Here is a 25,907-nt window from a genome sequence, read left to right as displayed (position 1 = left end):
TAGACAGAAAATGTATAAGAAATAGAGGACTAGAAAACACTATAAATGAACTAGACCTAACAAACATATCCAAAACACCCCATCCAGCAACATCAGAATATACATTAAGTGCACATTTAACATTTTCTGGGATAGACCATATGTTAACCATAGAAATTCTCAAGATATTTAAAAGGTCAAAATCACACAAAGTATATTTTCTACCCACAATGGAATAAAGCTAGAATAACAATGAAGGGAAAACTGGAAAAATGGAAAATGCATAGAAATTAAACACCACATTCAAACAACCAACAGGCCAAAGAAGAAATTACTAGAGAAATTAGAAAGCAATATGAGATAAATGAAAATGAAAACATAACACACCCAAACTTATGGGTGCAGCAAAGCCAGTGCTCAGAAGAAGTTTTATGACTGTAAATTCCTCATTAAAAGATAGCTCTCAAGTCAACAACCTAAATTTACATCTTAAGGACCTAGAAAAAGGAGAGAAAACTAAACTGAAAGCCAGCAGAGGAAGGAAATAATAAAGAGAGCACTTAAAAACAAATTATAGAATAGAAAAACAATTGAGAGAATCGACAAAATTAAAAGCATGTTCCTTAAGAATATCAACAAAATTGACAAATCTTCAGCTAGATTGACTGAAAGGAAAAAACCACATAATTACTACTATCAGAAGTGAAAGCAGGCACATTACTAATTCAGCTTACAAAAATCAAAAGAATTATAGCGAATACTATGAATAGTTCTATGCCAAAAATAGATAATCTAGATGAAATCCGCAAATTCCTAGAAACAGATGACCAAAATGACTCAAGAAGAAATAGATAATCTCAATAGCCTCTATAACAATTAAATACTTTGCATAAGAAAACAAAATCCCCCCCCCCAACAAAGGGAAGTTAAGAAGCAGTTGCCTTCATTGATGAATTCTACCATACAATTAACAACAATACTGCTCAAACTCTTTCAAAAAATGGATGAGGGAATACTTCTTAACAGTCAACAAGAAGAGAATTACCCTGATACCAAGGCCGGACAAACATGCCAAAGAAAACTACAGACCATTTTCTTTATAAATATGGACATAAATATTCTTAATAAAATACTAGCAAAAGACCATTTTCTTTATAAATATGGACATAAATATTCTTAATAAAACACTAGCAAATCAAATCCAACAGAACATAAAAAGGATTATACACCATGACTAAGTAGGATTTATGCCAGAAATGCAGGAGTGGTTCAACTTAAGAAAATCAAATGATTTAATACATCACATTAGTAGAGCAAAGGGAAAAAAACATGATCATCTCAATATATACAGAAAAAGCACCTGACAAAATTTAACACACACTTTTCATGATAAAAACAATCAGAAAACTAGGAATACAGGGAATTTCCTTGTTTTCTCACTGGTATCAGGAACAAGACAAGCATGTCCCCTATCACCACTGCCATTCAATGTTGTTCTAGAAGTACTAGCTAGATCAATTAGGTAAGAAAAAGAAACAAAAGGCATCCAAATTAGAAAGAAAGAAGTAAAATTATTTCTACTTGCAGATGACATGTTTCTATATATAGAAAACTCCATAGATTCCACACAAAGCCACTAGTATCAATAAATTCAACAAAGTCGCAAGGTACGAGGTCAAATACAAAATTCAGCTGTGTTTTTATGTACCAGCAATGAACAATCTGAAAATGACGTTAAGAAAACAATCCCATTTATAATAGCACCCAAAAGAACAAAATAACAGAGGATGTGAAAGGCATGTATACTGAAAACTATATAACATTGCTGAAGGAATTAAACACCCACTAAATAAATGGAAAGACATCCTATGTTCATTGATTGGAAGACAATATTGTTAAAATGGTAATACTCTTCAAAGCAATCTTTAGATTAAATATAATGCCTATAAAAATTCCAATTTTTTTTTTCAGAAACAGAAAAGCCAATCCTCAAATTTATACAAAACTTCAAGGGGCCCTGAATAGCCCAAACAATTTTGAAATAGAAGAACAAAGTTGAAGGACTCATACTTCCTAATTTCAAAACTTAATACAAATCTACAGTAATTAAAACAGTGTCAACTTGCATAAAGATAGTCATATACAGACCAGTGGAATAGAGAGTCCAGAAATAAACCCAAACATTTATGATCAGATGACTTTCGACAAGAGTGCCAAAACCATTCAAAGGGAAAGATATAGTCTCTTAAATAAATAGTGCTGGATAAACTGGATATTTACATGAAGAAGAATGAAGCTGGAACCCTACTTCACGCCAGATAGAAAAATTCACTCAAAAATGGATCAAAAGCCCAGATGTAAGACCTAAAACTATACACGTATTAGAAGAAAACAAAAGGATAAATGCTCATGACTTTGTATTTGGCAATGGATTCCTAGATTTGACACCAGAAACACAAACAAAAGAAAAAAAAGATGCATTCACTTCCTAAAACTTCTGGACATCAAGGACATCATGAAGAATGTGAAAATATAACCCATAGCATGGGAGAAAATACTGGCAAATCAGATATCTGATAATGACTTCATCCTCAGAAGTTATACAACAGAAACACAACCCAATTTGAAAATGGACAAAGAACTTGAATAAACATTTCTCCAGAGAAGATATACAAATGGACAACAAGCACATGAAAGATTTTTAACGTCATTGGTCATTAAGAAAATGTGTATCAAAACCACAATAGAATAGCCTTTCACACCCATGAGGATGACTTAAAAAAAAAAAAAAAAAGGAAAATGTCAAGTATTCGTGAGGATGTGGAGCAATAAGAACCTACCACATGATCCAGCCATCTCATTACTGGACAGTTATCCAAAGATAGTAAATCAGTATGTATCATAGGGACACCTGCACCCTCATGTTTATTGCAGCAAGATATGAATCAACCTAAGTGTCCATCAATGGATGGATGGATCAAGAAAATGTGGTATATATACACAGTGGAATACTATTCAGCCAAAAAAGGAACACAATCCTATCATTTGCAGCAACGTGGATGGAACTGGAGGTCATGACATTAAGTGAGATAAGCCGGGCATGGAAAGACAAATAGTTCTCACCCATCTGTAGGAGCCAAAAAAAAAAAAAAAAAAAGTTGATCTTATGGAGGCAGAAAATAGAATCATAGTTACCAGACGCAGGGAAGAGTGTGTGTGGTGGCGGGGGAGATGAAGAGAGGTTGGTTGATGAATACAAACATACAGTTAGGTAGAAGGAAGAAGTTGTAGCACTTGATGACACAGTAGGGTGACCAGAGTTAACAATAATTTATCGCGTATTTCAAAATAGCTGAAAGAAACAACTTAAAACGTTCCCAACACAAAGGGATAATAAATGTTTGAGGTAATAGCCTAAACACCCTGATTTGATCATTACATGCGTGCAAGTGTCAAAATATCACATGTACCCCAAAATATTTACAATTATTATAGGTCAATAAAAATAGATATGTTTTAAAAATGGCATAGCCACTGTGGAAAACAGTTTGGTGGTTCCTCAAAAAGCTAAGCATAGAATTACCATGTGACAAGTAAATTCACTGCTAGGTGTATACCCAAGAGAAATGAAAACATATGTCCACAAAGAAACTTCTACACAGATGCATATGGCAATATTACTCATGACAGCAAAAAAAACAGAAACCACCCAAATGCCCGTCAGTGGAAGAATGGGCAGACCAACGTGATGTATATATACACATGTAGTACTGATAGCTGGGTGGACCTTGAAAACAGAAGGTTTTTCCATTAACTAAGTAAAAGCTGCCAGACACAAAAAGTCACATGCTGTATGATTCCCTTCATATGACATATCCAGAGTAGCCAAAATCAGATACGGGAAACAGACTCGTGGTAACCCGGAAAAGGGGGAGACAGGAACGGGGAGTGACAAATTTATGGGTACAAAGTGTTTTTCTGGGGAAATGAAAAAGTTTTGAAACTAGAAAAAGGTAGTGGTTTGCAGAATAGTTTGAATATTTTGAACACCTCTGGGTTGTACACTTTAAAATGGTTAATTTTAGGTTACGTGAATTTCACCAAAAAAAAAAAAAAAAAAAAAAAAGTGAGGAGGGAATGGAATGGCTTACTTTTCTTTTTCCTCTTGAGATAATGCTCGCCAAACAATTTTATTCAAGCGCCTGTTAAAAAAAAAAAAGTCAACAATAATTTAGTAGCAATACTTCATTTCATGGCAAAAGGCTGACCCCAGGCACTGTAGTGGGAGCCCATCTAAGCATCATCTCCACTGAGCCAGGCCACTGTCAGGTGCTTAAAGACACTGGATGTGTCCCCTCAGCACCACTGCAGCAGCCTCATGGTTTTGTGGCAATCGTGTCAAATATTAAAGGAGGGCTCAGTCCCCAGCTCAGTCAGGTAAAACTCAGACTGAGTAAAGGCAAATGACAAACTGGTCTTCGTTCTCTCTGTTTTAAACCGTTTCTAAACACCCACCGTTTTTCTTCTTATGGAAACGTAACTGGGTTCTTTAGTTCACTTTCTGTAGACACTCTTCCGCCTGGATTCTCAGATCAAAAGAGGTTAACAGGGTCATAAACAATAGGACTGGACACACTTTAGAGATCAAGCGGCCTGGCGGCCTTGTTTTCCAAATGAGGCTGCCGGGAGGGGCAGCTGGATGAAGCACCTTGCTCACCCACAGCTGCTGGCTGGCGGTGCTGAGACTGATCACGTTTTCAGAGGGAAGCTGTCGACCTGAGAGCAAAGAAGGAGGTTGGAGCTAGTGGTTCCTACAGGGTAGCTATAGCTGCTCTTTCGGCTACTAATCAGTGTTGCTTCTTCAGAGTCCCAGTCCAGTTCTGTGTCATTGTGTCAGGACATCATCACCCGAAAGCAGGCTTTCTGAGCTGCAGGGCACAGAACACTGGCTCCGGGGGTTGTGAGCTGATGTTCCATTAAAAAATACTGCCTCGGCCGGGCACAGTGGCTCACGCCTGTAATCCCAGCACTTTGGGAGGCCGAGACGGGCGGATCAGCTGAGGTCAGGAGTTCGAGACCAGCCTAGCCAACATGGTGAAACCCTGTCGCTACTGAAAAAAAAAAAATACAAAAATTAGCTGGGCATGGTGGCGGCCGACTGTACTCCCAGCTACTCTGGAGGCTGAGGCAGGAGAATAGCTTGAACCCAGGAGGCGGAGGTTGCAGTGAGCCGAGGTCACGCCACTGCACTCCAGCCTGGGTGACAGAGCGAGATTCCGTCTCAAAAAAACCAAAAAACAAAAAACAAAAACACTGCTTCCATACAACAAGGTAGGAGAATGCTGCTGCTCTTCAGGAGGCATTCTTCTAACCACCAGACCCAGCGTCGGCGGGACAGGGCTCACAGGACACATTTCGGGTGGCCGCATTCTCCTGTCCTGCCCTCCCATCATGAGCCTGGTGAGAACACAGAAAGGGCGTCTGCATGGTGGTGAAGAGGGTGGACTCTGGAGCCACAATGCCAGGTCCCAAAGCTCAGTCAGCTGCTTCTCCTTCTTGCCGTGAGGCTTGGGGCCAGTGCCCTCGGTAAACAGGGGATAGTAATAGTACCGCTCCACTCCTAGTGTCACCATGGGGACCTGAGCTAGTGTGTACACAGCACATAAATTGTGTCTGATCCAGGTAAGTGTGCTGTAAGTGACAGAAAAAGAGTCGGGAAGAGGGAAATAAGCCAGCTCAGTGCTCCTGTCTCACTTGAGAAGTTTTGTTCTTTGGGGCCTATTTGGAAATTGGCTTTCTTGAGTCATGTGATTCAGGTAATAATGATTAAGGCTTCCAAGACTGGTTAAAAGGATTTATAGTATCCATTTTAGGTATTGTGTGTGTGTGTGCTTTTCTGAAAAACAAACAAACAAAAACCCCATTCACAATCCCCTTAAATGTAAATGTTGAGAGTGGAGGCAGTGTGGTGGGGAGGCTGGGAGTGTGGGTAAGGGCTCTGGGGTCAAACCTTGGTGGCCTCACTTTGCTGCTGTGTGATCCTGTGCTACATAGCTTTGGAAACTGTTTTCTCATTGATAACACAAGGCTAACACCACCTGTCCTTGGAATCCTTGAGAAGATTAAGAGAGATGCGCATATACAGTGACCGGAATAGCTCAATGTTTATTCCCTCCAGATTCTGAAAAGCAAGGCTTAGAAATGCTGAGTCATCACTGGTAAATGTGTCCAGTTTGCTAGCACAGGTGTCTAATTTTAATTCACTTCTTTAGAACATATTTTTCCAGGAACACATTTTTATAGCCTTTGTTACCATTGCCCTGTTTTCCATCTTCACTAAAATACTTCAATGGCTCGACTGAACAGGGAGGCCCCTGCAGGGAAGCCAGTCAGAACGTGGGCTGCGGGAGTCCCTGTGGGGTTCGGGCCGGGCACTGGACCTGAGGGCCTCTCCGCGGCTGGTGCAGCCCGGCGATTCAGGGATTTTACTAACAACGGTTTCCCTCTTCGTTTTTTGTAGGAGAGTGAAATCTGGCTGAGGGATTGCATTCACCAGCTTTCTGTATCTCTAATTCTCAAATCGGCTTGTGCCAAGAGTTGACTCATTTGCAAAGCAACTTGTAACTAGTGACACTTCAGAAGGCTGAGGAGCAGCCGGCCCAGCAAATCGGAGACGGTAAGGAGAGGTTTCTAAGCATGGTCCCTGAGCCAGGCTAGAACGGATGCTGCTTCTGTGATCTGAGAGCTGTGACCTTGGCCTTAGACTTTCCATGAAAGTAAGCAGCAGAAAAATCACTCCAGAATCCAGCCAGCCCTGGCAATATCCACTCAAAGCTTATACTCAGACACACAAAGCCAAACTTGCCGCCTGGATTCTTACAATGAGACGAAAGGACTCCATGCATGGGCACTTAGTGTGACCCCCAATAATAAGTTTGTGTCATTATTTTGACCAAAGGACTGTGAGCTTTCCATTTGCCTGGCCATCCCTAAACAGATGGATTTATGATGACACGAAGGTTGTTTTGAAAGTTACATGTTGCTTATCTTTGCTGGGAAACTCCTTAGAAATGTTATATTGGGGATGGGGGTGGTAAATGTGTCATTAATTACTTTTCATATTCTGAATATCTTGAGAAAAGTGAAGCAAAATGGAAAAAGAAATTGACATTTGTTCACTAGTGAATGCAAATGACCAGGAAATTTGGTTCTGTATAATATTCATGTTACTATTGATATTATTAAATAACAATGTTAAATAATTTACTTGATACCAACATCAAATTAGTGATACCAAATAACAATTCAATCAATAACTTAATTATTAAATAATATCAATCATGTTAAAATTGTTATGAATAATTTGAAGTTAATATAATTAATAACAATATAGTGACAATATTTCTCTAGAGGGTACTAAAAGGCTTTTCCAGATTCACATTCACTCACTGAAAGTAAGAAGGAAGACAAATGACTATGTTTGTTTTGGTTTTGCAAAAGAGGCTTCTCTTTTGCCTGGGAAGGGGGTCCCTGACCTTTCCTGAAATTCTTGGGAAAAGGTCATTGCAGTGGGAAGAACCAGATGACGATTTCACTCCGTGCACCTATGGTTATTTTAGCGTCAGCAGAGTCAGGAGCGAAGGGGGAAGTAACGAACATCAGTTCCTCTTTATATATGATTTACGTAATCCTCACAACAGGCCTGTGAGATAGATGCTGTGAACAAGGAATCTGAGGCCCAGGACTGTCACACGCTGGAACACAGCTGCTGTCAGAACCAAGCAGGAAACCCCCGTGAACCGTCTGATCGCACGGCTCTCTCTCTCTCGTGGCCCTGCATCAGGCTTTCACAGGCCGGGTAATTATAGGACTCAAATATTTGAATTATTCAAGCAAACGACATTAGAATGTAAATGGTATTGTTATACTGCATTTTGAATGATTGCGTTTGAAGAATTGAATTACATAAAATTTGAATTAAATTTGAATAGTCATATACATACGGACACCTGCTAGGAATAGGGGATACAGGACGAGGCAAGGCTGGCTGAGCCCTGGTCTTGGGAGCTGACATCCCAGAGGGCAGAGATGGTCACCAAGCCACCACCCCTGCAGAAGCTGTGAGTGCTCTGAGGGCCACATGCAGGGTGGGCACGGAGAGGAGCTCCCGAGAGGCGTCTCTGAGGAGGGTCATCGGTGCTGAGGCGCGAAAGGATGAAAGACCCAGCTGGGGACAGCAGCGTAACGGGAGAGGAGCCGAGCTGGGAGGCAAGGCCTGTCTGGAAGTCTCCGAACCACAGGGAAGGGTGAACCTTGAATAGCCCATCCTGCTTCCCAAAGGAACACTAGTCCTTGGTTCTTCTTTCCTCTCAGGTAAAGATTCAGAAATACCGAGGAGTCCACGGAGGCTGCTGAGGAGCCTGGTAAGGCGGCCTCCACTCTCGGGTGAGGGCGGTGATGGAGGCTCACGTTAAAGGGGGTTTGGAGAGGCCTGGGATGGGCACAGTGGGGCGAGGCCTGCCATTGGAATGATCCTTCATGAGGCAGGATCAGGCCTTATATTTGTTCGACTGAGCACATACCAGACATACTGCAAAACGACAGCAGACCAACACATGCTGGCCTGGGCCAATCGTTAACTTCCCTGAGCTTTATTTCATCTGCCCACGTGGTGGCAAATGACAACCCTGCTGCACAGCTCCCAGAACCGAGGACAGGCTGGCCTGAAGAAGCCGAACGCTCGGAGTTTAAGTTTGTGCACCCAGGATTAATTAAAGGCTGGGGACTGGGGAGAGAGGTGATTACAGCATGGACAAGGACCAGCCTGTGAGCAGAGTCTCCTGTCTCAGCAAGGACACACAGGCGATTTTCACTGTCGTCAACTTGATCATCATCTTGAACTTGATAAAAGTAATTTTAAAATTAAAAAAAAAAAACCTGTTATTTCCATTATCTCATTACTGTCAAGTTTTATTAGTCACTTTATAGAATGTTAGATGCCAAAATAATCAGATGCATTCTGCTAAAAGGAAAACTTTACAGATCTCATGGAAACATGAGATTTTTATGGATTTTGGAAAGGGAAGACGGTTTCTTTAAAACCTTGTTGAAGATATTCAGGTAAAGTACTTGATGCAGTGCCTAGCATGTAGGAAGCCCCTACATTAGCTGCTGCCACTGTTGTTTATATTCCTTACAAGCAATTTTTTTAGACAAGGTCTCACTCTATCACCCAGGCTGGAGTGCAGTGGTGCAATCACAGTTCACTGCAGCCTGCAACTCCTGGGCTCGAGCAATCCTCCCCTCTCAGCCTCCCAAGTAGCTGGGACTACAGGTGTGCACCGCCACACCCAGCCTATATTTATTTATTTATTTATTTATTTTTCATCACAGAATCATATTTTTATTTTTGTGTGTACACAGTAGGTGTATATATTTGTGGGCGACATGAAATATTTTGATACAGGCATACGATATATAATAATCACATCAGGGTAAATGGGGTATCCATCACCTCAAGCATTTATCCTTTCTTTGTGTTACAAATACTCCAATTATACTCTTCTAATTATTTTTAAATGTACAATAAATTATTGTTGATTACAATCACCCTGTTGTGATGTCATTTTTAAAATTTTTTGTAGAGAAAAGGTCTCCCTATTGTTGCCCAGTCGGTCTCAAACTCCTGACCTCAAGCTGGCCTCCTGCCTCAGTCTCCCAAAGTGCTGGGATTACAGGCATGAACTACCACACCCATCCTGAACAATTTTTAAATAGCTGCTTCATTAAAAAAAAAAAAAAAAAAAAAAAACTGAACTAAAACAAGAGAAGTCTCCTCTTCCATAAAATAAATTCCACATCCATTAAAGAGCAGCCAAGAGTAATACTCACTTTTCATAGGTTTGAATTGCCTGTTCCACTTTTTGCTTGTAGATATTGAGTTTGGCTCCTTGGGGGTTAATTAATGTCATCTTATTTGTGTCGTTGCACACATGTGCCAGAGGGAACACCTACATGTCAATGGCAAATGAAAGGAAAGTGTCACTTGACAGGTTAACGCGTGCCTTCGAAAATATATCTACATAGCTGTACAATATGTTTTCTCTGACTATAAAGTCAATATACGATAAGTGTAGACCATTAGAAAACACAGTAAATCACAGAGGAAAAGAATCAGAGATGTCATTGCTAACCTTTACCTTTCAATGTTTAAAACTATATATTTTAGAAATCACCACTACCACCACATACACACATGCACACACACACACACACACACACACCCCAAACCACAACCAAAAGTTTTCAGGAAACTTTAATCAGAATGGAGTTTGGCTCTTGTAGCCCAGGCTGGAGTGCAATGGTGTGATCTCTGATAAGAGATTCTTATACATGTCAAAGAATGCTTAGTGATCAATAAATGAGGCTTCTTTCTGAGTTCTTTCTCTCTGCACCTGGTACTTACTTCTGGGTTTTGGGATATCTTTGGTTTCACGCCATGCAGCTCCGGTGGGGAAAGATGGAAAATGTATTGGTTTGGTGGAACTTCAAATTCTGGTCTCCTTCCCCAATTTTGGGGGGACCCTTTCAATTTCAAAGTTCACTGTTAGCTTCTCCACGTATTCTAGCCAAGATTTTCAGTTGTGTTCAAAGGGAGAAACAGGGTGACGGATGCTTCCCTTATCTTCTCTAGAACTGAAACCCTCCTTCAACCGTTTTTCCAAACTCCTCTTTAATCTTAATAGTAACTGTAACTTTATGTTTACCTGTCTGCATATTACCTACCTCTCTCTATCAGAATGTAGGTTCCATAAGACAAGAAATTCTGTGTGGTTCAATTCTGGATCCCTATCACTTAGAATAGTACCTGGCACACAGTGCACCCTCAACAAATGTTTGTTGATAAAGGAATAAATGCCTGTTCCCAAAAGGTATATTCCATATATTAATATTTTTTTAAAATGCAAAAAAGCCTAACAGGAAAATGCCAAGCTATACTATCATGGCTTCAAAATGATTCCACCCGTGAGGAGCACGTGGGCATTTCAGAAATGTGGGGAACTATTTTTAAGAAGTAAATTTTAAATTTTAATCGAGGTGACACAGTTTATGCTTTCATGTTTCCCCTTGCCTCCAAAATGATACAATGATGTTATTGTTGTTGCTATGTTTAAGAAAATAATACAAAGAAGGAAGGAAGGAAGGAAGGAGAGAAAGAAAGAAAAAGAAAGAAAGAAAGAAGGAAAAAGAAAGAAAGAAGAAAGAAAACAAAAGAAAGAAAAGGACACATGCCGATAGATTTCTAGAGACAAAAAGCTGAGCAGAAATGTAAACATATGGGCAGGGCTGAAGCTGGGGGCTTGGTAAGCTGTGCGTCCAAAGATGGCAGGGCAGTGGGAGTTTAACTTCTGGAAAGCTAGTGGGACTAGGAGTGTTCTGAAAAGCAAAGGCCTATGTCAGGCTCAATGCCTGACGTCAGCACTGGTATGAGGGTCTCTCACCCCTGAAAGAAGGTCCTGCCTAGCGAGAGAGGACACTGATGTAGCCTCATAATGAAGACCTAAATCAAGGCACTCTTTGAATCTGTGATATCTACAACATCACCATGGAACAAGAGCTGTAAACGCCTATGAGGGTTGGGGAATGGATCAAGCGGATAGATTTAGGCAACTGCCAAATAGAACAAGAAAGAGAAAAGGCAGATTTTTAAAGAATCTTGTGAAAATGAGCCAACATACTAGAATTCCCAAGTACACACCAAAAAATGCCAAAATCATAGATGAGCAAATTAACAATCAGAATGTCAATTCACATGATAATAAATTAATTTTATGAACCCTCTAACAATGACTTTAAATTAATTATGATTAAAATTGTTTATTTATTATTAGGTTGTTCAAAGATGTTACAGCCATATAAAAGTACAAAAAAACTTACTAAAGTGCCATAAGAAGAAATGGATGGGAAAAAAAAAACAAGAAAAAAAATTTATCTTGGAAGAAAAGACGTAGTAATTGAAACAAAAATAATCTTAATAGAATAAATTCTAGGCTAGACAAAATTTTAAAAAAGAACTGGTGAAGTGGGTGATAGATAATACTGAAGACTTTCCCCAGAATATAGCACAGAGAGACAAAAATAATATAGTTAACTAGTTGATGATTGAGAAACTTCAATATATATTAATAGACATTTTAAAAGAATAGAATAGAAGGATGGTTAGATAATCAGCATTTGAAACCACAATAGCTGAGTTTTCTAGAGTTTAATAAAAGAAATAAGTCCTCAGATCAAAAATCAGCCTACAACAAAAGACTAAAAATAAATCCAAACATAGACATATCATCATAAGACTGCAACATACTGAATCTAAAAGAAAATCTTAAAAGCAACTCAAACAAAACAGACTGTATAAAGGAGTAGTATATATATCAGATAATAGATATGTGAAAAGAATATCTTTATTTCCTAAGGGGAATTTACAGTTAACAGAGACCTTTATATCCAGCTAAACTATCATTCAACAGTGAAGAGAAAACTAAAGGTGCTTTTTAGATATAAAGAGACATATAGCTGAAACTGTTAAAAAATTTAACTCTTGAAAGTTGAAAAAGATTACTGTATATGTTCTAAAGGCAAAAGTGAAACTCTAAATCACAGTGATAAGATTTTTGGGGGAAAGGTTTTTAATGACTAATTAAAAGGTACTAAAATCCTCCATTGTGTTTGGGAGGAGAATAAAAATACAGAATACCTTGAGACCCAGTTAAAAAAATTGTTGGCCAGGTGCAGTGGCTCATGCCTGTAATCCCAGCACTTTGGGAGGCCGAGGCAGGTGGATCACTTGAGGTCAGGAGTTCAAGACCAGCCTGGCCAACGTGGTGAAACCCTGTCTCTACTAAAAATACAAAAATTAGCTGGGGGAGGTGGCAGGTGCCTGTAATCCAAGCTACATGGGAGGCTGAGGCAGGAGAATCACTTAAACCCAGGAGGTGGAGGTTTCAGTGGGCCAAGATCCACCACTGCACTCCAGCCTGGGTGACAGTGCAAGACTCTGTTTCAAAAAAAAAAAAAAAATTGTTGTGTACATTAAAACTTTTTAAATGATCACTAAAGGAATAAAAATACAATCTACTGTTTGCACACAAGCTGTCGGGGGGCAGGGAAGAGGGAATATAGACAGCTTTATCCAACAAAAGGCAGGAAAGAAGAAAATTGACATTTAACAGAAAGCATAAAAAATAAGAGGTTAAAAAAAGTTCAAATATATTCGTATTTACAAAAAATGGTATTGCACTTAATGGAAAAATAGAGGAGGAAAAATAAATCAAGATAGGTAAAATCTCAAAAACATAATGTTAAAACAAATAGTAAGTTTCATAATGGTGCTTCCAATGTAATACCATTTCTATAAAGTTTTAAACCTGTAGGGCAATGTTTTAGTGCTTTTGTATTAGGAATATTAAAATAGGCTGGGCGCGGCGGCTCACCCCTGTAATCCCAGCACTTTGGGAGACCAAGGCGGGCGGATCACCTGAGGTCAGGAGTTTGAGACCGACCTGGCCAACACGGTGAAACCCTGTCTCTACTAAAAGTACAAAAAAAAATTAGCCAGGCATAGTGGCACGTGCCTGTAATCCCAGCTGCTTGGGAGGCTGAGGCAAGAGAATCGCTTGAACCCAGGAGTCAGAGGTTGCAGTGAGCAGAGATTGCACTACTGTACTCCAGCCTGGGCAACAGAATGGGACTCCGTCTCAAAATAAATAAATAAATAAATAAGTAAATAAATAAATAAATAAATAAAATAGATATGGAAACTCATGCTAGGGTTTATCTCTGGAAAAGGAGGAATGGAAAGTGGAACACAAAGGGGTTTCACAGGGGGCTGCAACTTTATCTGAAACGCTTTATTTTTAAAATAATGGAAAAATTTAAAAAATAGGTTTGAAACTATCAATAGGGGTTACTTCTAAAAATTGAGATTTCAAGACAAGCGAAGAAGGTAGATAGGACTTTTACTTTGTACTGTATTGTTTCATTTTTTTAAAACTACATATATTTAATTTGGTAATTAAACCATCAAAGGCTAAAACAAACAAACAATGGGCAAAGATTTAGAAAACTGAAGAGAAAGAAAGTTAAGAAACTGCACAGTCCAATCTTGCTACTTAACAACCACATGAATTCCACATGTGGCTTCTAAACAATTCTTGTCAAAGAGAAGGAACCAGACAGTGGGCTGAAAGGTGGGAGGACTGAACTTTGAAAACAGAATGAAGCTTGTAGAAATTTTAAAAAAATAAAATCATCTCTCGAAATAGAGCTATATGTCACATAAACTTTTAGAAGAAAAAAAAGATCAGTCTCAATCAACAACATGAAAGTCCTTTAGGTTTTTCTCTCCCTGGAAAAAATACCCCATTAGAAGTCTGAAGATAGCTCTCCAAATTTGCCAAGTATGGCACAACTGTGAATCAATACCACAGAATACTAAGCAACATTATAACATTTTACCATGATCAGTTTGACTCCTGACTTAACATACTTAAGAAAAACCCACTGCTTAGTGTTCTACTTCCCTCTTTTGTGGATTTCAACCTCGTGCCTTTCGTGGCCATTGGGTGCTTCAGTGTGGTAGTAGCTCAGATGTGGCTTGTGTGCACCCACTCTCCGTCCTCTCCACATGCAGATCCAGGGAAAGACAAAGTCATACCCCACACTTCGAGTCTGACATCTTAGTTTTTACAACATGGTGGCTGCATGGAGCTCACGGGAAATGTTCTCTTTATGATGTCAAATTTAGTGTCACTATGAGGTCATAAGGGGCATTCTCATAAGGACTTGGGGGACAGAATCATGGCACCCCCAGCTTCTGTAAGAAAGCAAGTGGGGAGGGAGCTGAGGTTAATGAAGACATTGAGAGCTCTGTTTGGGAGGGAATAAAACCACCTGATCATGGCACCTTGGAGAATGTTTACTTATTGCTGTTATAATGCAAATCAAGCATAACTGGCTAACGAGGGACTCTTCTGGATAATATTTGATTTAAAAAAGGGAGGATTAAGGTATTACCTACTTTAATTCAATTCTCTTGAGGTTAACCTAGAAGCCTTATCAAATTGATATGAATAATTACACCATGTGTGACAAGGTTGTAACTAGTAGAGAGGCAGAGGTAGCGATTGAGATGGGGATGGAGGGTGCAGAGAGATAGTCACTGACCATGGCCGGGCGTGGTGGCTCACACCTGTAATCCCAGCACTTCGGGAGGCCGAGGCGCGTGGATCACAAGGTCAGGAGATGGAGACCATCTTGGCTAACACAGTGAAACCCTGTCTCTACTAAAAATACAAAATATTAGCCGGGCGTGGTGGCGGGTGCCTGAAGTCCCAGCTACTTGGGAGGCTGAGGCAGAAGAACAGCGTAAACCCAGGAGGTGGAGCTCGCAGCAAACCAAGATTGCACCACTGCACTCCAGCCTGAGCGACAGAGCGAGACTCTCTCAAAAAAAAAAAAAGCTATAGTCACTGACCATAATGGCAGAAGGAATTGCTGGGATGCATGAACAGGCCAGTTTGGGCTGCTTCTGTTACAGTTCTCCCCACTGTGAGATGAAATACTCTGTAAGCAACCACTATACTCAGTAGCGATTATCAGTAGTGATAATAATACTTATCCTTAATCTCTGCCAGGCACTGAGCACTCTACATGTTTTCTTATTCAACTCCTTTATAGACAAATGCATTTAATTGCAGTTTTGTTGTATGTCTTTCCTCTTCATCAAACTTTATAATCCTTTATTCCCCTTTAAAATTACTAGTTTCTAGAACAAAACATGTCCCAAATAATCATTTATTAAATAAATGAAAGACTAAAACTATATATAAATTAATGGCTGAGATTCAAACCTTTTTTTTAAGTTTACCATATTATAGAACATAATTGTTTGGATTCCACCAAATTTGAATCCTTTGTAGTTGAGGCACAGGATAAAACGTAACTATGCTATTTAAGAGGTGTTTTCGAAAAATATGAATAATGTGAAAAACAGTTTAAGAGATATATTTAGCTTACATAAGAAAACATTCACAAGTGATAAAAGAATTGAAATTGAAATTGAAATACCATTTAGCAGCGTTTTTTGATTTTTTTTTTTTTTTTTGGGTTTTACTGTTAACTGTTCTAAGGGATAGCAAAGAGATACAGGAAAATGAGCATTCTTTAAAATTCCAGGTAAACTGCTCCCAATTGGGAGGAATAGTTAAATAAACTGTAGTAATTCATATTACTGAATGTTGGTGTAATCACAAAAATTCATCCCAAAACGGCTATTGTAAGGAAAAATGTTCATAACATATGCTAAAGTAAGAACACAGAATGCAGAACTGTGCCCACAGCTATTGATTGTTAAAGTAGAACAGGTAGAATTCCACTTGACAACATTCTTGCTGTGTTTAAAAGCAATCACAAAGCATTTTGAAATTGAGAAATTAGTGTGAAACTGGTGATTATCTATTGTTCAACCCTGGTTGAATTCTCCAGCTTCACTGTTTTTCAACTAAATCAGTTCTTCCAGTAAATATCCCAGAGCTTTCTATCAGATTGGCCAACGAGAGGCTCTGATTGGATGTGTGTAATGGAAATGTAACAGCTGTGTAAATCCCACACAGGGAATCTTTGAATGTAGGTGCAACAGCTTTATAGATATTACAGTTGTGCCAATGGCCAAGTGCCAAAACTTAAATGTCCGCCTTTCAAACTGAAACACTTGCAGGCTCCATAGAACAAAATGAAAGCAGGGCTACACAACAGCTGGCCAAATGACATGTCAGTAAGATCATTCATAAACCCATGAGAATATGTTACTACAGTGTAAATTACATGGTGGCCCTTGCCTGTAATCCCAGCACTTCGGAAGAGCGAGGCAGGTGGATCACAAGGTCAGGAGTTCAAGACCAGCTTGGCCAATATGGTGAAACCCGTCTCTACTAAAAATACAAAAAAATTAGCCAGGCATGGTGGTGCACACCTGTAACCCCAGCTACTTGGGAGGCTGAGGCAGGATAATTGCTTGAATCTGGGAGGCAGAGGTTGCAGTGAGCTGAGATCGCTCAATTGCACTCCAGTCTGGGTGACAGAGCAAGACTCTGTCTCAAAAAAAAAAAAAAAATTACATCTCACAGTTTTTCAATCTAAACTTTGAGAAAATAAAACTCTATTCTCAATTTAACTTTAAATTAATATATTTCAATTAAAATGCTGAGTATTTAAACTGGTATAGTAGATAAGTATATGCTAGCATGGAACAATGTTCATGGATAGGTGGTTGAAAAATGCAGGTACAAAACAGGATGTTCGGTTTGATTTCATTATGATAAAAACAAAAACAAGGAACAAATGGTCTAGAGCTCTATACATAGAAAGTAAGAAGGTCTGGCCAGATAACCAGGAGATGATGGGGTGGATGATAACTATTGCTTCTTTCTTTTTCACTTATCTACATTTTCTAATTTTTCTATACACTGAACATATACATATGTAGGTTTTGTGATAACTGTTTTAAATTTTTAATTAAAAAGCTTTTCTATCAGTGTACAGTTTTGTGTTCATTGCTATTATATTTAAAATCAACAAAATGTCATGACTTGACAGCACCCCTAGCCTCTTTGCACCAAATATTCCTTGTCAGCTAAATGGTGAGATGAATAGCCACGTCACAGGTCGCTCTAAGTTTTAGATGAGGTATTTGATGATATCAAATGCTTTACTCAGAACCTAGTATGTGATGAGGGTGCATCGCCTACTAGATTAGGGAGCTTGCCAAGGTCCTTCAGGAGTAAATGACAAAGCTGGAGCACCAATCCAGGCTATCCCGCCACAAAGCTACATGCAGAACCCGGAGAAGGACGGACAACACAGGAAGCCTTGATGGGAGGCTGTAAAAGACATTATGATAACGATGAAGATGATGGATGATGACGTAGACTCTCCAGTGGTGCAGACCAATCTTCCCAAATTATTTCAATGTTTTTCCAAGCAACCAGCAAATAAAGAGCTTTAAATTCTAGGTTCATTACGTAGCTAAATCAGTTTTATTGTGTATACGACTTGGGGATGAGTTAATCTTTTTGAAAGAGCTGAGATAAAATTATCGAGTCCATTTGGCATCTTGTAATGAAGAGTTGCTAGGGCAACCTCTTTGCTTAATGCCTCATTTCCAAGGTGACCGATTTGAGGCTGGTCCGAGAAACACTGAAAACCAAAACAGCATTGTGTTCCAGAAGAAGAAAGAGCCCATACATAAGTGATGAATGAAACAAAGAGCTGGGGACAAAGCCAGACACCGCTTTCCAACTCTATGCAGACAGGTGTGGCCATGCACAAACACAAGATGAAGAGGCAATTAAGATTCTCAGCAAAGTAAGACTCTAGTGTGCTTCCTTTTCAACTCCACTCTACTTTTTGTCTGCTTTTTCATAAAGGTCCATGTATCAAAAAGGTACACATCCCATGAGGAGGAGATATCTGAGATTATTATTCTGTTATTCTTTCCATTTCCAGTCAGAGAAAATATTAGGGAATCAAAGATACAAAAGTGCTTTGGATGTGAGACCGGAGATCACGGCAGTATATGCCTGTCATCACAGTGATTCTTACTATGAATAAGGGAGGGCAAGTGTGCTGTGCAGTGCCCACCTACGTGCAGGCTGTCTTGAGAACTCACAATGCCACAAAAGGCACCAAGCACAAGTGCCCATGGGACGCACTTGAGAACTGTTCATCCCCTTCCCTGGGCTTTGTGTTCTAGAGGCAGATGACTAGAATGCCCCCCTGAAGAACAGGACCCTCACTACTCATCCTTTATTTATCCCCTGCTTGATATTCCAGGCTGGAGTCTGGAGCATCACTCTTGGCATTTTTCTTTCCCTCAGCCCCACATCATTGACTTGACTTTCTAAAGAGCTTGAGCCCATCCGCAGTGTTCCAGCCACACAGCCTACTGGTTCCAGCCACCCAGCTCTGCCTCCTGACTGCCCCCATCTCCCCAGCCTCATGCCTCTCCAACTATTCTCTGTGTGCCAGCTAAACCCCCAAATTAATCTCTCTCCTCTGCTAAAAACCCCTCCATTCCCCTCAGGATGAAGTTCAAAATCCTTAATTCAATCAAGGCCCTTCCTTCCCCAGCTTTATCACCTTCTCCACTCACACTAAACTTCTCTGGAACGACAAACATTCTCTGTCCCTTAGGCTTCCCCAGAGCTCCCCCACTGCCTGGGGCTCTCTTCCCATCTCTCCATCTTCATAACTCCTTCTCTTCCCCCGGGTTTGAACTCAGATGCCACTAGCTAAGGCAAGCCTTCTGTGGCCACTGAAGCCAGGTGAGGGGCATCTCCTGCGTCTTCACTCAGCACTTCCCACTCGTCACATTTAACTAGAGCTTCTCTCATTTTCATTGCTATTTCCTCCTGAGACTGTCAGTTGTGCTTGGGTAGGAATGTTGGCTTTTCCTGTTTGGCACCGTATTCTAGAGCCCAACACAGGCATATATAATAGGCATAAATTTGTTGAATATTTTTATAATGAAAGTCAACATCTTAAGTGCCTGCTAAGTACTTTCCACTATATGCATTACTTCTTTTTTTTTTTTTTTTTTTTTTTTTGAGACGGAGTCTCAGGCTGTTGCCCAGGCTGGAGTGCAGTGGCGCGATCTCGGCTCACTGCAAGCTCCGCCTCCCAGGTTCCCACCATTCTCCTGCCTCAGCCTCCTGAGTAGCTGGGACTACAGGCGCCCGCCACCGCGCCCGGCTAATTTTTTGTATTTTTAGTAGAGACGGGGTTTCACTGTGGTCTCGATCTCCTGACCTTGTGATCCACCCGCCTCGGCCTCCCAAAGTGCTGGGATTACAGGCTTGAGCCACCGCGCCCGGCCTGCATTACTTCTTTTAATCCCATGACAACCTCAGAGTAGGCATATTATTATTCACAGAGTATGGATATGTCACATACATCTCAGAGGAAAAAATTTCTAATTGTTGGACTGAATATTAAGTTTGCTTTTTCAGCATATGAACCAAGGAGGAAAGAATAGGCTGAATAAAGATCTTACATCTGCATACTACTTTCAGGGTTTTCAAAGCATCTCTACACACCTAGGACTAATGATTATCAAGTATTATACAGAGTTCCTCTTAGGAAGAGAGTATTATTTTACTCTGTCTGTGGGGATACATACTAGTGAAAATGTACAATGAATTTGGAGGATGATTTGAATTATCAAAATTTAAAATGCACATACTCTTTGGGTCCAACCATCTGACTTGAGGGAATTTATTCCAAAGACAGATTTATACATGTGCCCAAAAATCTATGTGCAAAGAAACCTGTTACAGGAATGTTTGTAAGAGGGGAAGGAAGGACGCACAATGTAAATATCCATTAATAATGGGGAAGAGCCTTGCAACTACAGGCATGAGACCATCTACCTGTGTGGAAAGGGCTCTAAGACAAAATTTTAAAAATAGTAAATGTATACGGTATTGTCTTATTCACATTTATTAAAGTTCTTATGTGTCTATGTATAAATGTTATGTGTGCATGTACTTACATATGCATATGGAGAAAAAGGATTGGAAGGAAATTCACCAAACTATTCAACGTGTTTCCTTCATGGATAGGCGTGGTGGTGAGAGAAGCCGCCTCTAAAGACTTAAGCATGGTTTAAATCTCATATACTGAGAATTATTCATATATTACTTATCAGATAAAAATAAAGCAGTTAATTAAAAATTAAGTTCCCATTACATTTACATTATTTTATCATTTGCTTTCAGGTCTGTTTTACTTTCTTTTTTCTTTTTTAAGACGAAGTCTCCCTCTGTTGCCAGGCTGGGGTGCAGTGGTGCTATCGCGGCTCACTGCAACCTCCACCTCCTGGATTCAAGCAATTCTCCTGCCTCAGCCTCCCGAGTAGCTGGGACTACAGGCGCCCGCCACCACGCCCAGCTAATTTTTTTGTATTTTTAGTAGAGATGGAGTTTCACCATGTTGGCCAGGACAGTCTCAATCTCCTGACCTTATGATCCGCCTGCCTCGGTGTCTCAAAGTGCTGGGATTACAGGTGTAAGCCATCGCACCTGGCCAGGTCTGTTTTTCTTAACATTTTTCTCAGTGTATAATTAATATATGTTCAGAGTTAAAAGTACTACATACAAATTTAAAACTACATAAATTAAAAAAAAAAAATCTCCAACAATCTCACCACCCAGCTAAACTGTTAACATTTTGGTAAAAGAAAAAAGGGGGGGAAGGAGAAAGTACCACCATGCCTATCTCAGTCACATGTACAATCAAATTTCGAACACACTATATACTCTAATTTTTTTTCATTTAGCATGAGGGCTTTTCATCGTGTGAAACTTATTCTTTAGAAATGTGATATCTGATGAATGTATGACACTCTGTTATATGAATTTGTGTTGTTTTCCATTGTTGGCTTATTATAAGGCAGCAGTAATTTTTCTCTGCACATACACTTCAGTATCTCTAGTTATTTCCTTACATAGATTCCTAGTAACATATGAATTCACTGGGGTAAATATAAGCTCTTAACATTTTACACTAAGGATGCACCAATTTATACTCTCACTAGCAGGATATAAGTGTCCATCCCACCCTATCCTTGCCATTACTATTTATTGGTGATTTTTAACCTTACCAATTTGCTGGGGGAGGTGGTGTCTAATTGATTTTCAGTGTGCATTTTTTAAGGCATAGAGTTGGTTACCAGTAAAGTTAAATATTTTTGTATATGGTTTTGACTTTTTTCTTTTTTTCCCTAAATTTTCCAGTGGGGTATTTGTCATTTTCTCATTCTCTTATGGTATGGATGTGTGTGCATGTGTGTTCACACACTGAACACTGATTCACACACACACAGTCATTTATACTGATACACACATGTAAGATATCACTACTATGGCCCTTTTTGTCTGTCATACACATTGCAGGTATTTTTCTGACATTTGCCTTCATTTTATTTACATGTTTTTAAGCAAAATAGCATTTTTACTTCCTCAGCCTGTAAATCTTTCCTTTCTGGTTTCTTCCTTGGATTTTATGCTTCTGCTTCCCTATCCTACCATATTTTTTTCAAGAAATTTACTTTTCACTCTAACTCAAGTTGTTGGGACATTTAGAAGGAGGCATAAGAAGCCCAGGAAAATTATATTTCTAAGCAGAGTTCACTAAATATATTTTGTCCCAAATAAAACTCAAGAATAGTAATATTACTGCAGAGAATATGAAGGGGCTGTCCCCAAACCTCCTAGAAGAAATAAATCAGTGTTCAGTTTCTCCCTGTTGCTTCTAGAAGAAGTCAAGTTCAAGTGGTGAAGCTGACATCTGACTAATCAGGTATAAATCAAAACTGCCAACCACAAGGGTAACAGCCAGGGACTGGAGCATTCACCTTGAGGCAAAGTAGCCAGCAACCAGCCTAGAGGAGAACACACACACAGCCTCCGGAGGGAGAGTTGCTGGTCATCCCAAACCAGCAGGCAGGCGGGCCTCCATGGGTGATAATGTTTTAAACGTGCTAATAAAAAAAAAATTCACCAATTCATCTGCTTCTTCCAATACATCAAATCTCAGCTATTTCAAGGTCAGTTAGAAAAGGTCTTTTCATTTTTTAAAAAACCTTCTCCTGCCTTTGATCTTTTCAACTTCTTTTTATGGAAAATTCCAAATACACACAAAAAGCAGAAAGAATAGTAAAACAACCCTTCTCACCAAGTCTTACCCAAATGCAACAATGATCAACCTGTGGTCTATCTATTTCATCTACTCCCCCCCAGCCCGCCACACTACTCCACCACTCCCATTACAATAAAGCAAACCCCAAGCATCCCCAAGCATCGCATCATTTCCTCTGCAAAGATTTCAGCATGAGACAGGTCTTTTAAGGAGATTGTTTCCATTCAGTGACTGCAAAGACTGAAATGTTTCTATTTAAATCGTTAGTTGCTGTTGTATTTGCCAGGAAGCACTGAGGTTCGGTCTTCATGTTCTCATGTTTTTGGTGTTCTTCATCCCCACTGCAGTCTGACCCGAGATTAGCCGTCCCACTGGAATTATTCTTGTAAAGATGAGCACCTCCTTGTTGCCAAATTCAGTGTTAAGTTTTCAGTGGTACTTCCTTGGCCTTCCTCCACATTTAACCCCAGCACGCCCTACCTTTGGAAGCTGTTTTTCTCTTCTCAGGACCCACCTAGGACAGTCCTGTGGTTCTTTTGCTAACATGTGGCTTGCTCGTTTGCTCTCTTAACTTTTTCCTTTGGAGGCTTTTTGATGCAAAAGATGCCACTCCATTTAGGAAGAGAAGGTAAGCAAAGGAAGGACATAATCTCTCGCAAGCCGTCCCTTTCCTTTCATGAGGAATGATACTTGATGTTCACTCATGACGCTGACCTAGAGTTTTCAATCATTTCTGCAGCCCCACACTTCTATCCATTAGCAACGAGCCACCGAGTGCCAACCCAACCGAGATCAGTTTCCTCCCAGCCTAAAAAGAGAATTCTTATTTTCCTTGTTTTTGAGACACCCAGGCTGGAGTGCAGTGCCATCACTACTCACTGCAGCCACGATCTCTCAGGCTCAAGCGATCCTCCCACCTCAGTTCCCCAAGTAGCTGGGGCTACAGGTGCATGCCGCCATGCCTGGCTAATTTTTGTATTTTTTGTAGAAACAGAGTTTCAAGACGTTGCCCAGGCTGGTCTCAAACTCCTGGATTCAAGGGATCCGCCCACCTCAGCCTGCCAAAGTGCTGGGGTTATGGGTGTGGGCCACCACGCCCGGATTCTTAAGAGCCTCTCTCTCTCCCTTTTGCTGCCTTTACAAATACTTTTTCCCCCAATGGCTAAAATACATTTCTGTTACAACCACACAAGAAATTGGACTACTTTTTAGTTGAGCAGAAAATGAAAATGGCCTCAAGTAGGGACGCACAGACAATCAGTTTACCTCATCAAAGACCTTAGACGTGACATGCTTGTCCAGGACGGGAACGTAGGTGGAGCTGTGGGGGACCGCCGCCACGGACAAGGCATCCATGAGGGTGAGTTTCTTGGCAACCAAGCCATAGGTCTTGAGCCAGTTTTCTGAAGATGCGTCTGAAGAACTAAGAACACGAGGAGGTGGTGTTTTAAAATTTACAACTTGATGGGTAACCAACAAAAGCATAACAGAACTGTCTTTGTCAAATTAAAGAACTCACTTGTGGTTGTAAACCTGGCTTCCTTCTTGGGTCACCCTTCCTGACGATGTGTCATCAAGACACTCCTCAGGCAGCAGGATGCTCATTTCTGTGGAAGGGGAAGTGGCAGTTGTGTATTTTCCTCACATGTGGGTTTTACATAAAATGCAAAGGGCTCACGCTTGTCTCAGTTCAGCTGTGACAGAGAGCTAATAAATGGACCACATTTCAGAGAACGTATCGTGATTTGTCAGAGCGGGCTCTCAGGCAAGATTCTTTTGCAATTTACACTACAGACCAATGCACGGGTAAATACAGCACTACCACTGTTTTGAGACAATGAGACATATTCATTCTTTCATTCAGAAAACACACCTCTAAAAAGTGTGCAATAAAAATACCATTAACTGATGATTGTTCAATATTGACCTTTTGGACTCCCCCAAATTATGTAAGAGAGCCTTGATCAACATTTTAATTTCTGATAGATTGTGGTTCTTCTGATAGATTGTGGTTCTTCAGCTTTCTGTAGAAAACCATAAAACCTGTTAGGTCCTGTTTAGTTGTAAGTTCAAATTTTCAAATTAATATTTGGGGTTTTAAATATATCCTTATATAAATGTGTATTTATAAATGAAAAGGGATATCTGTTGACTGAGCAGCATTCAGAAGGAGGTGTGTTTGGGCGTGAGCTAGTTAAATAGCTAAGATCTCATATCCCAGTCATCATTTGATAAGCCCTTTAAGGAATGTAGACAACTTAGGAAATACGGCCAGTTAATTGAAAGTGAGCCACTGTGCCCGGCCCAAATCCCAGCACTCTGGGAGGCTGAGGTGGGTGGATCACCTGAGGTCAGGAGTTTGAGACCAGCCTGACCAACATGGTGAAACCCTGTCTCTGCTAAAAATACAAAATTAGACTGGCCTGGTGGTGGGCACCTGTAATCCCAGTAACTCAGGAGGCTGAGGCAGGAGAATCGCTTGAACCAGGGAGGTAGAGGTTGCAGTGAGCCAAGGTTGCAGCACAATGCTCCAGCCAAGGTAACAGAGTGAGACTCTGTCTCAAAAAAAAAAAAAAAAAAAAAAAAAAAAAAAAAAAAAGTGAGGAAAAGATACCACACAGATCAGCACTGAAGAAAACGGAGTTCAATTAAACTACGACTGTGTCGCCGCAGGGGTACATCTGCCACCTGGCCACTTCCTACTCCCTATGGGATTGTGTGTATGTGTGTGTTTAACTGGGATTTTTAATTTATCAACTATTTGAAATATAAGAAAAATGCTACAGGCATCAAACATTTCAAAATTTATTACTTTAAGATTAATAATTTTATCAATAGGAACAACGATTGAAGGAAAAATCACATTTTCTTCACATGCAGTCCCCAAAAGGCTGACCATCTGAACCAGAGAGGGGCTCATCTGGTAGCATCATCCATTGAAGAAAGGGAAGAAAAAAACCAACTATGAAATATGACAGTTTCAAAATCAAACCATGAAGGGACAGCAGCATGACCATAGTTACGTGAGCCACGTGTGTATTGAACACCCAGGCACCGTAAGCACAAGGCCAGCTCTCAGAAAATCCAGGTCATAAAGCAGGCAGACCTGACTTACAAGGGATTCCTTTGAATAGGAAGCAATCTGGGCCCATTTAAAATAAGATTTCACCAACATA

General features: G+C 40.1%; 1 protein-coding gene across 1 annotated transcript in view; it reads right to left on the bottom strand.

Moving 5' to 3' along the window:
- The window catches only part of VWA3B (von Willebrand factor A domain containing 3B), a 236,023-nt gene that overhangs the window by 49,825 nt on the left and 160,291 nt on the right, over positions 1-25,907 (bottom strand). The window contains 4 exon segments of the mRNA XM_005575037.5: positions 4,131-4,181; positions 9,871-9,989; positions 23,998-24,154; positions 24,251-24,338. Of these exon segments, the coding sequence (XP_005575094.3) occupies positions 4,131-4,181; positions 9,871-9,989; positions 23,998-24,154; positions 24,251-24,338 (415 nt within the window).

Source organism: Macaca fascicularis, chromosome 13 (genome assembly GCF_037993035.2).
Source record: "Macaca fascicularis isolate 582-1 chromosome 13, T2T-MFA8v1.1".
Classification (NCBI taxonomy): Eukaryota; Metazoa; Chordata; class Mammalia; order Primates; family Cercopithecidae; genus Macaca; species Macaca fascicularis.
This window is presented reverse-complemented; position numbering and strand designations above follow the sequence as displayed.